This window comes from Equus asinus, chromosome 1 (assembly GCF_041296235.1).
Source record: "Equus asinus isolate D_3611 breed Donkey chromosome 1, EquAss-T2T_v2, whole genome shotgun sequence".
In the NCBI taxonomy this organism is placed as follows: Eukaryota; Metazoa; Chordata; class Mammalia; order Perissodactyla; family Equidae; genus Equus; species Equus asinus.
In genome coordinates, this window is record NC_091790.1 from 195750328 (window position 1) to 195762287 (window position 11960).

Below are 11960 nucleotides of genomic sequence, written 5' to 3' on the forward strand. Positions count from 1 at the left end.
TGGGCCAGCCCCCGTGGAGAGTTTTAACTCGAAAGATCCTAGGAATTACTCAGAAATATGCATTTTTCACAAGCTTCCTAAGTGATTGGAGACTCATTAAGCAAATTCAGGACCATAAAACAGCTTTTTACATAAACTGAACTTCTTTGAAAAAAATAATGACTTTGTAAATTAAGTAGTTTTTTTAAGGAACAAATTTAAAAGCATTATTTAAAAGCTACATTTTGTTGTTTTTCTTTTCTTTTAAAATTTTATCGTGTTATTCCAAATAAATAATATAGCTGTACGGCTCAAAAACCCAAAGAATACAATAAAGTTGACACTGAGAAATGTTTCTTTTACTTCCATCTGTTTCTGTCTACTCCACTCCTTCTTAATAGGTAATCACTTTGATCAGTTTCTCTTTCATCCTTTCAATGTTTCTTTATGAAGAATCAAGCAAAGAAAAGTGTAACCATTTTCCCTTTTGTTAGACAAAAGGTGGCATGCAGGAACACTATTTTGCAACTTGCTTTCTTCCAGTTAGCAATCTATCTTGGAGAGCTTTCCACAGCAAGAGAAAACATTTCCATGACTTTTTAGCATTGAATAACATTCCATTTTGTGATTGTATCACAGTTTATTTATCCAGTGCCTTGCTCATGGGTACTTGAGTTTTTCTCAATATTTTTGCTATTCCAAATAACGCAAATATTTTACACACATTTTTCATTTGTATGTAAGAATATTTACAAGATAAATTCCCGTAAGTGGGACTTCTGGGTGAAAAGTAAAAGCTTTCGTAATTTTTACAGATGTTTTCAAATTTCTCCCTCTAAGTGTTGCCTCATTTCGCACTCCTACCAGCAATCAATGTGTCAAAGGACATATTTCACCAAATACTCCCAGGAAAGTGGCTTTTCATAATTCAAGGTTTTGTCAATCAAATGGATGAAAAGCAGCATTTCAGTGTAGTTTTACATTACATTTATCATTGAGAGATATTCTTCCTATGGCTAAGCACCATTTGGGTTTCTTTTTCTCTGAACCATCTGTTCTTTGACATTTTTATTGGGCTATTGGATTATTTTCTTACCTATTTCTAGGAGTTTGTCATATACTGGGGAGATTAGCCCTTACAATGAGAATTGCAAATGTTTTTCTCATATTGTCACTTATCTTTTGATTCTATGTATATTTTTCTGTGTAAGTGTGTCATCATCATGTAGTCAAGTTTGTCTTTTTTTTTTTTTCCTTCTAGAGTTTAAGTCATAGTTTAAAAGGCAATAAAAGGAAGCACCATCTAGTGAAATGAGATCTAGGCCACTCAATTGGAGGCTAAACGTCAAGATCATCTTGTGCAGGGAATTTAAAACACCTGCCAACAGCTTAAAATGTGTCTACCCTTCCGGGAAAAGAGGGGAAGACTATGAGCAGGATTATGCGACCATGCAATTATATTCGAATGTTCCTGAGACTTCGTCATATATCCTTCTTTCCTGCATGCACTTCCCTGACTCCCTTTACCTAACTCTGATGTCTGAAGTCCACAATGGGGAGTGAGGCAAGTTGTGGTCTTCCCTCATCCACACCCATTAGAAACCCAGCTGAGCTCTCAGCTCTCACTGTATCTCTCTCTAGAAAAGCTCTACATCTCTGTAGCTCATGCTCAGTTCTCCTCCAGACCACCCTTGAGGTTTAGAGTTGGGCCAAAGGGACAGAGTCTGAGTATTAGGTGATCTCATTCTCAGATGAAAGGTGGGACCTCTGAGTGACGTAGACTCAGGGGCAGGCTCAGGCTGGAGAGGGGGCTTCTGCTTCTTGGCAGGGTGGGTCCCCACTCTGATGACAGCTTGGAGAGGGGTGGATATGGGTAAAGACCAGCCCCCACAGCAGACAGCCCTCAAAGACAGATACTGTGGAGCTAAGAACAGCCTGAAGAAAGGGCATGGGTGTGAGGAGGGGGCCCCCTTTGCGTGGCCCATACCCCCCTACCACCTCACACCATGAGGGGTGATGGCACCGCCCCCAACCTCCAGCGCGCTCAAAGGAGCAGCTGCTCTGGTGATTTCTTCCACACTCCGAGGGGCGGGCCCATGGGCGGGGCCGTTTTTGTACAAAGCTGTAACATTGTGGGGACAGCGGGCCACGGTGATTCAACTTTATGGACAACCTTTACAAAAACCTTTCTGCTTGTCCCAACGCCTGCCGTCCCTCCACTTTTCTCCCAGGTCAGAGGCCCAGGCGTGGTTTGAATCAGAATGCCTCTGCCTCACCCCTGTCTCCCTGTCAAGCCAAGACCATGAGTAGGGATAGGCCTGGCTCAAAACTGAAGCTTCCAGGCAGACAGCCCAGACCAGACGCAAGAAGAATGCCTCAGTGGCCTCATGGGTGAAGGACTCAGGGACATCCTTTCATCCCAATCCCCATGGAACCTGGGACAAGGTCAGTGGGAAGGTGCATGGAGATGACCCGTTCTATAAAGGAAGAAGCCAGAGATATCCTGGCTTTCCATGGATGCGGTAATGAGATCTGGGACCCTGCCCTCCTCTCCAGGCCCACATCCCTTTGATGGACCCTCGGAGAGAATTGAGGGCCTCTGGATGGCCTCTGGTCACACTCCATGGCCCCAAGAGTCAAAAGTCAAAAATGTTGTTTTGCACTATATCTATAAAGCACAGGAGGGGATTTTTTATCCCAGAGTCCTCCAGACCCCAGCCAGGGCCCCTCTTCTCTCCATGCCTCAAATTCATTTTTCTCCTTGCCCCATGTCACTGTGTGAACACTGAAGTCTTCTTCGGAGAAGGCACGAGGCTCGCGGTTGTAGGTAAGACATATCCCAGGTCTTTCCAGGCCCCTCCTAGGGGAAAGCGGGTCCAAAGTCTCCATTTTGGAGTGGCCGTATTCTGATGTGTTAACTATGAATATCACTTCGGCCCAGGAACTAAGCTGACGGTCATAGGTAAGGCTGGGGTCTCCAGGGGGTGGCACAAGGAGGGAGGACTTTATCCCAGGAAATGTGGGAGGGGAGGGATGACCCAGCTCCTGGGTCCTGGTCAAGGAGATGTCGTCTTCACTTCTAGGAATGAGTTCAGAGGAGGGTCCCTGTAGGGGCAAATTCATCCAGCCCCTCAAGGGCCTCCATCAACTCAGAGCTGAGCCTCGGTGGTTAGGGCAGAGAAGGGAAAGAAGGTGGTGCTGCCCCGCTGAGGAGTTACCTGAGATAGGGGAGCGGAGAGAAAGCCTGGAAGGTAATTAGCGAGTCCTGACATCGGTCCATCCCCCCTCACTGATGGAGGTTCTCTGCAGGGGCTTCATATTTTTCCTTGCTCTGGATTTCATAGGAGGCCACACTGTTCTCCTTTTTTCCAGCTGTCAGGGGCCCTGGGAAAGCTCTGAAAGGGTACGGGGAGTTTTAGAAGCAGGGCTGGTGGCTCTGTGAGGGAAGAGATCCATGAACGGCCCATCCTCTCCCTGAATGCCAGCTGGGCTCAGCAAACAAGGGGAGGTTTTGAAGGGGATCTGGGAGGCTGTGCTTTGGAAACACCGTCGATTTTGGGGAGGGAAGCCGGCTCACTGTTGTAGGTAAGCCAGTCAGGGCTGGAGGGCTGGGAATCTACAGGCAGGAGCAGGGATCCAGATGGAGCCTCTGTCTTGGGTGTTTGGGTTAAAGCATGTTTTCATCAGAAAGACCTGAATTCCTGTCTTGATGTAGACAGGAGGGGACAGACTCCATCTCCAATATTTCATGCTCTAGCTAGCTGTGCCAAGTTTAGTTTCCCCTACTAGGAGGCAAGTAATCTCAGCTAGGAAGGGGTCATCTTGTCCATCTCCCATCTCCTTGGAGGGTTCCCCATCAAGGCCATGACAGACGGGAGAGCCTCCGGCCTTAGAGCTGTCATAGTCCTGCAATTTCTTCCCTCATGCAGAAAGGAGAGGGACACAGGAGAAGGAGGAGAGGTCCCACGGGGCCGAATCAGTCCTCTGACCACAACATTTCAGGGTGCACAGTTGTCCTCTCTCCACCTCCCAGGGTTAAGATTCTGCTAAGGAAAGGGAGAAGAGAGCTGGCAGACAGGCTTGGGGTGAAGGAATGGGAGGCACCAGGGGCAGTTTTCTACCAGGCTTTACTGTTGTGTAACTAATGAAAAACTATTTTTCGGCAATGGAACCAAGCTCTCTGTCTTGGGTAAGTAAAAGTCTTTCCTGGGGGTAGTGTCTTGTAAGGCTGGAGTTCCAGAAGGACTCCTTAGAGAGGGCAGGGACAGAGAATTCAGCAGGGAAAAGGTTCAGAGGGTGTGTGTGCGGAGTGCATGCTGGAGCCCCTAGGAGTTCTGGGTGGAAGCTTCTGGACGGAATGGTCGCCCACCAGCAACTATGGGGTTTTCCACACTCATGTTGTACTGTGGAGCAACCAGCCACAGCACTTTGGAGAGGGAACTCGACTCTCTGTCCTAGGTAAGGCGCAGGACCAGGGTAGCAGGGTCATTGTCCCTTGGATGCAGACTCTAGCTTCTCCTCTCAGCCCTGGTGAAAGGGCAGTTAACTTCTCATTCCTGTGCGGCTTCCAAGAAACTGTGTTTGCCATGGCTTGGGGTTGATTTCTCTATGTCTCCAGTCCCTAATCAGCTTCCTTACTCTGTGCTTAGTCCACCCTCCTGCCTTACATCTGGGGATCTGCCCTCCTGAGCCTCTTCCACTCCATCTCTCCCAGTAGAATGCTTAAGCTTCTCTCCTTATGGATCTCTTTGGTCCCAAGTCCCAAATCCAGGCAGGGACAGGTGGCCATCCCTACTCCCAGGGAGCTAAGACTTGCCCTCTGGCTGGAGACCTCCGGCAGGTTTTACCACAGCCGTCTGCAGCTGTGTTCCTATAATTCGCCGCTCTACTTTGGGCCCGGCACCAGGCTCACTGTCACAGGTATCGGGGCCCCACTCCTGATGGGGGGGTGTCTGTGTTTGACCACAAGGATCAGTCCCCGGGAGGGGAGTGGGGCGCAAGGACGGAGGCAGAGCCCCCTCCAGGAGCTGCGGTGGCCTCTCCCGCCCTCCCCGGAGCCTCTCCAGCTGGCTCTGCTGTGTTTGTAGTGGCTCCTCAGCTGCGGGGTTCTGAGCGTGGTCCTCAGGCTTTGTGTTTTCTAGCTCTTCTTTTCATTGTTCTCCAGGACTCTTTCTCTCAGCTCCACTTTTTTGAACAGATGTGTCACTTCCCTTCTCTTTCTTACCTGAGCTTCTCTATTTTTTCCACCCCTTTCTGACTCGAATCCTGCATTGTTGACCCTGTTCTGGTGAAGAGCTCTGTCTTCTATGTTAGTAGTCTTCCCAGCATCTACCTCCAGCTCAGAACTCTGCCCTTGCCTTCATCATCCTCCTTCTCTCTGTCTCAACTAGTCTCCAAGACCCATGTGTGTCTTCCTGGGGTGGTTTAAGGGCTTGAGAGGCAGTGGGGGACCAGGTTGGTGAGATTGGGGTGGTTTGAGGGGTGTTCCCGAGTCCTGAGGACAGAAATCCATGTCACAGCATCACAGGCACTGCAGGGGGGTCTCTGGGGGACACTGTGCTTGGTAGGAGTCAGAGGAGATAGGTCTGAATAAACTGTTACAACTGGAAACACACCATCTTAGCAACAGACAAGGTATAAAGAAGAGAAATAGATTGGAGGCCCCATTTTCTCAAACCTCAAGATCTATGCTGGGATGGTAGGGTGAGGGGCCATCAAGAAACACCATTACCATGCTTGGGATGAAGCAGGCAGGTGGGAGCTGTGGGGCAAGTCTGGGGGCGGTCTGGGCTGGAGATATAGACAAGGCCAGAGGAATGGGACACATAGGTCCTACTCGATTGGTTGGCTGGAGAAGGCTTTGTCCTGAAGATGGGGGCACATGCCAGTAATTGTAATGGAAATTGGAAAGTAAGAATCACTGGGACTCACAACACCTGGGTTTGGGGGGAGGGGGACTCCTGCTATCAGAACGCAACTTAAACTGCCTCAGGGTCTCTGAGATGTAGAAAATGGAGATAATAATGCCAGCCTTGTGGGGTCCTTAAATTGTAAGAGACTAACTTATGTGAGAATCCTTTGGAAAGGATTCTCCTTTAGTGACCATCCTTTTCATTCTTATTGTTTATCATCACCGTGTCACAGAATTTGCCTTTTTCCAAACCTGTGTCTCAATTTTCCCATCAGAGACATTCCCCCAAATTTGGATAAAGTGGAAACATCTGGGCTTACCATGTTCCTGCTCTAAAACCTCACTCCCATGATCAAAACAAAGCCAAATAGAGGGCAAGTACATTCTGGAAACAGGAAGGTGCTTCAGGGAAGGACGTGGTGTCTTCCATCCTTCCGTGTCTTCAGATGAGGTCATTCCTTCCAACAATTCCAGAAATTGTCTCCCATCTGTCAGGCTTGTAAAAGGGCCCAGGACTTTAGGACATGAACCCCCTGATGAAATGGCCCTCGGACTTGGGATTTGTTCATTCCCAGCAGCCAAGTTTTACTGCTTTTAGAAATGCAAACCCTGGCTGTGAACTAGGACTGCAAAGCTGGCAGGCAAGCTTGCTGGGCACTGGAAAGAAGAAAGGGCTCAGCCCATGAGCAGTATTTTTCATGGGATTACAGCCATCCTGGGCAAGCTACCACATACCCTGTGTGCCCCAGCGTAGGAGTGAATGTGGAAGATCAGATAAGATAATAGCCAGAGGCTCCTTGGCTTCTCAAAGCAGATTACATGTAAAAAAAAAAAAAAAAAAAAAAAAGAGTTAGTTGGATATTGTAGATAGAAAAATATAGTCAGATACAATGAGAAAAATGTCTCTCCTAGGCAAGAAAGGCTCATTCTAATATGTGCTATCACCAGAGCAGACAAACACATACACTTTGCAAAAAAAAGGGGAATGATAATTAGAAAAAGTCAATTTAGCTCCTAAGATCATGTTGCTAGCAAGAATCTTCTGCCTCAAAGCCCAGGCTCATTCAACTCTACCGTAACTGCTTCTAAGTCTAAAAGATTACATCACGCACCTAAGAGGGCTTGGAACAAGGAGAAAAGATAGGCAGTCATATTCTTCTGATAGATAATTGAACAAGACCCTGAATTTGAGACTTTACAAAGAAAGCCAAGAAAATCAGGACATAACACCACCTTAGGGAGATGGAGGAGACAGTAGGCAGTGTGTATCTGTGGGGTAACTGAGAAAGAGGCGGCAAGGTTGAGAGAAGAACAACAGAGAATGGGATGGTGACCCCCAAACGAACAGGACACAGTACTACATAATTTTGCTTCATCATAACCCCTTTCCCGGCCCCTGTCTCTCTCACACACACATGCAGAGCCCCTACCAAACCCAGACAGCTCTCAGAGCTGCCCTGGCCCCAACCCTTCTTCCCTTCCAGAGAACCTGAACCAGGTGACCCTACCCAAGGTGGCTGTGTTTGAACCTTCGGAAGCAGAGGTCTCCCGCACCGAGAAGGCCACGCTCGTGTGCCTGGCCACAGGCTTCTACCCCGACCACGTGGAGCTGAGCTGGTGGGTGAATGGGAAGAAAGTCCAGACTGGGGTCAGCACGGACCCTCAGCCCTACAGGGAGCAGTCAGATGATGAAAACCCCAGCTACTGTCTGAGCAGCCGGCTGAGGGTCTCTGCTGCCTTCTGGCACAACCCCCGCAACCACTTCCGCTGCCAAGTCGAGTTCTTCGGCCTCACGGAGGACGATGAGTGGAAAGAGAACCGGACCAAACCTGTCAGGCAGAACATCAGTGCTGAGGCCTGGGGCAGAGCAGGTGAGTGGGACCTGGGAGGCTTAGGCAAGGACTGAGTCAGACTAGAGAGAAAGGGAGAGATCCAGGTAGAAGACCAGAAAGACTAGATAGAGAAAAAGGGATAGGAGGGGGAGAGGGAAGAGTAAAGCCCACCATGAAGGAGAGCAGGGCATCTCAGCCTAGTTCTTCCCCCAGATGCTCAGCCCAACACGGCTGTGCTGATGGGGCCCCTCACTACCGGCCTCCCACCCCCTCACTGGTCCTAGTTGCCTGAGGTTACAATGAGGATGCTTCTGACATCGCAGCAGCATGAGGAAGACAGCTCCAGGGCTGTCCAAGGAGGCTGACTGCACCCTCTGGCTGTTATGTTTTTGTGGCCTATGAGCCTATCACTTAAAAGGTTGACTTAAGGCTCAGTGTCTTTAAGTAGTGACATGCCCTACTCATCCCATTTTCTCCCCTTTCTTTCTTTCAGACTGTGGCCTCAGCTCAGGTAAGTGACCCTCTTCTTTTTTCTTTCCATCTCCCATGGTCTTTGCTCTGGAATCAGAGAATAGAGAACCCATGGACCCTGGGGGGTGGGGCAGAGACACCTGCTCACAGGTACCTACCTGCTCTCCCTTCCCACCAACAGTGTCCTATCAGCGAGGGGTCCTGTCTGCCACCATCCTCTATGAGATTCTTCTGGGGAAGGCCACCCTGTATGCTGTACTGGTCAGCGCCCTCGTGCTGATGGCCATGGTAAGTAGGGGAGCAGGATGGGACAGACAGGTTGGAGATGACACAGCACCTCAGAGCCAGGAGTATACAGACACTGTCAGGACCAGAGTGTGGCAGAGAAGAAGAGGAGGGTTCACTCACATGCCCCAGAAGATGCCTTGTCCCTTGGGGACTGAAGAGGAAGAGCCATGCTGGGAAGGAGAAGCTAGGGTTCCCTGCAAACCCAGGAGGTTGTGAGGAGCCCTATTCATCTTTTCAGTGGGCCATCCTGCTGCTTCTCAATCCCTACCACTCCTGTCTCCTGGTAACCCTCAAAACCTTCTCTTCTTCAGGTCAAGAGAAAGGATCCCTGAAGCCAGCTCAAAGGTGGAGCTAGAAGCTTCCAGACCATTATCACCCCACCATGGAGTTTCCTTTTTCTTTTCCTAGCCAGGGCTTCTGAAGAGCTGTTCTCATCTCTCTACTCATCCTGATATCTACTCCCTCAAGTGCTTGCACACCTCGACACTCATGACTGAAATCTCTCTGACCCAAGGGGGACCCTAGTGTGCCTGTGTTGACTGAACCAATAAAAATGGCCTGTTCTGGCTTGACTCTGCCTTATGAATGTCTAGATATCTCTTCTTCCCATGTCTGAACTGCCCATGTGACTCTAGTCAGGATAGAAACAAGAGGTATTCAAGGAAGGTGTAGTCCCTTCAGGTGCGAGGGGCAAGGGACCCAGCCTGTGGCTGGCACTGCTCCTCCTTGTCAGGGGAACTCAAGTAAATGTGAAAGTTGGTAATGGGATGTGAACAGGCTTACTCTGGAACAGCCTAGAAATATGGGGATGTTGACCATAAGAACTTTCTGTCCTACCTGGATAAAGGTGCTCTGAGGAAGAGCTGACCTACATAGGTGTGTCCATCTGCCAACTGGCCATATGCCCCTGGCTAACAAAGCTTGGCTTTATCTCTATCGCCCACATTCCTTTCAGCTGTCTCACTGAGTACACTCTAATCTTCATTTATCGCCGTGGAGGCTTCCTAGCTGAGAAGAGAATGTACTGACTTGGCTATTGGTTCTCAGTAGCAGATGTATCCTCCAGTTTAAGTTAAAAATCCATTTATAAATTTCTCTCTAGTGAATTAAATGAATGTGAACATGTCCCCTGATCACTCCTGGAAGGATAGAAAATAAAATTTCCCTAAAATGAAGAATCAGCCCTATCCTATTTCTAGAAATCCTGCAACAGCCTTTTGTTGTCTCACTGTCACCATTGTGATGTAGTCCAAAGTCCTTATGATGGCATATAGGACCCATGATTGTCCTCCACCTCTTATTCCACATGCACCTCGCTTCTCTCATCCCTGAACCCCCTGAGCCACTTGCTTTCAGGCAATTTTGCACTCCTCTACCAGAATGACATGGTACTCTAACTTCTACTTATCCTTAAAAATGTAATGCTGTTTTACTCCTGCAAGAAGCCTTCTCTGGAGCTTCCTTGCCCCTTACTCCCCTGAGGTTGGATTAAATGCACCCTATATTCTGTTATCACAGCGTCCTGTGCACCTCCCTCATGACACTTACCACACTGGATGGAAACTACCTCTTTACTTATCTGACACCCCCACTTGACTGCCAGCTCCTTGGTCACAGGGATGTGTTTTATTATAGCATCTCTGAGATATGGTATAGTACCTTGGTTCAGTGTAGAAAGCCAATAAATTATCTTTGACTAAATAGATGAATAAACGAGTGAACCCAAAGTGACCCAATTCAGGAGCAGATAAGTCCTGCCTTAAACATCCGTCTCCCCGTTCACTTAAGACCGCACACACAGCCTTCCCCTTCTGTTGTAACATATATGTGCGTGTCTATATGCCTATACGTAAATTCACATACATGAATGTGTGTACTCATTAAGCACACATTATTGCAATGTTTTGCTATTAACCTTCAAGAATAGAAAGATATCCAAATTATAGTGCGCAAGAAGCTTACCTGTTCACAAGGGGGATAATTCATGAATAGAAGCAGAGGAAATACAAGATGATGTTTTGAAATAGCAGAGACTAGCCCTCAGTGCCTGACTGGGATTAGCAGGAAAAACTAATGAGAGGTGAGAAGGTGGCAGTGTCTTCAAAGGAAGAACTGGTCTCAATTATCCAAATGGGAGAGTGATCATGACAGTCAGAGGCATGACTGAAACAACAGGGTCAGGTACTTCTGGGTATTTTCATTTAGCGGAGTGCAAGGGTCAGTGATAGGAGTAATAAAATACAAAGCTGAAAGGCAGGTTGGTGCATGCCACTGAGGATAGACTCAGATCCTTGCAACCAGCAGAGGCCTGGCACATAGCAGATGTTCATTAAACATTTGTGGGATAAATGAAGGACAGGAAGCTTAGACTTGGTTCAGGAAGCACTGGGAAAGTATAGAGGTTTCCAGGCTGTCTGTCCTCGTGCTATAAGTTGCCATCACCTGCTCTATGGATCCCACCCCTCGCTCCTCCCACCCCACCTCACTATAAATGCCAGTCTGTGCAGGTGGGCACAGAGTCCCAGAGGGGAGTCCTGATGACATAGAAGATCTCCTCAGAGTGGTATACGTTCCAGGGCAGGGCCTCTCTGTGCCTCCCTCTCCACTAGCACCACGACCTTCCCCAAGCCGCTCTCCACTTCAAAGGCACTCTGAATTTGTCTTTTCCCAGCCCCACTCAACCAGACCAACCTCTGCCACCTGTGCTCCCTGCCGCTGCCCAGTGGTTGGCGGAGGGGGTTCAGAGAGGAGGAAACATTTTTGAATCATAGTGTAACATTGTGGGGACTGGGGGGTGGAGCACGATGATTCAGGTAAAGGAGGTGCTTTTACAAAAAGCCCTGCCTCAGAAAACACCCCACACAGCCCAGGGAATCTGCTCTGGGATGGGGAGAGAAGTTGGAGAGGTGTCTGGAGCTAGACCCTGACATGGTCTTGCACAGACTTGGACTCAATGAACATCTCTGCTTCTTCTTGCTCCAGACTCAGCTTCCCAGGACCGTGAAGGACCAAGGCATCCAAGTGGGATCACCATTCAGTGCTTCTCACAAAATGTGCCCTTTGACAAAGTACTTGCACATGCGTAATTCATTTGGCACCCACAACAACCCTGTGGGAAAGATAGTTTTTCCCCATTTTTCAGGTGAAAAAACTAAGGCCAGAGGGGTTACAGATTATTTGTATGAGGCAGGGTCTGGCCTGGAACACTTCTCAAGTCCAGCTCAACCACCACCATTAATACTCCGACAGGTTTCAAGTCCACTGGATTGCCCCCAAGCTAAGTTGATTCTCCTCTGCAAACTGGGGGTGGCATCATGCAATGTCCAGATTACCATGTCCAGCTAATTCTGGAAATGGGAAGAGAGAAGACACGAAGAAGGAGGGTGGCCCTCAGTCTGTGCCAAGAGAGGTGGGGAAGGGGGAGGAATTCTTGGCAGCCCCTTCCCACTGTGCTCTTACAATGAGCTGTTCTTCGGGCC

General features: G+C 48.6%; 1 gene segment (V, D, J or C); it reads left to right on the top strand.

Moving 5' to 3' along the window:
• The first annotated feature begins 2500 nt into the window (after positions 1–2500).
• Positions 2501–9063, top strand: LOC106833843 (T cell receptor beta constant 1-like). The segment is given in 5 exon segments: positions 2501–2806; positions 7375–7761; positions 8216–8233; positions 8375–8481; positions 8793–9063. Coding segments are annotated over 5 exon segments (789 nt in total).
• Positions 9064–11960: the final 2897 nt, after the last annotated feature.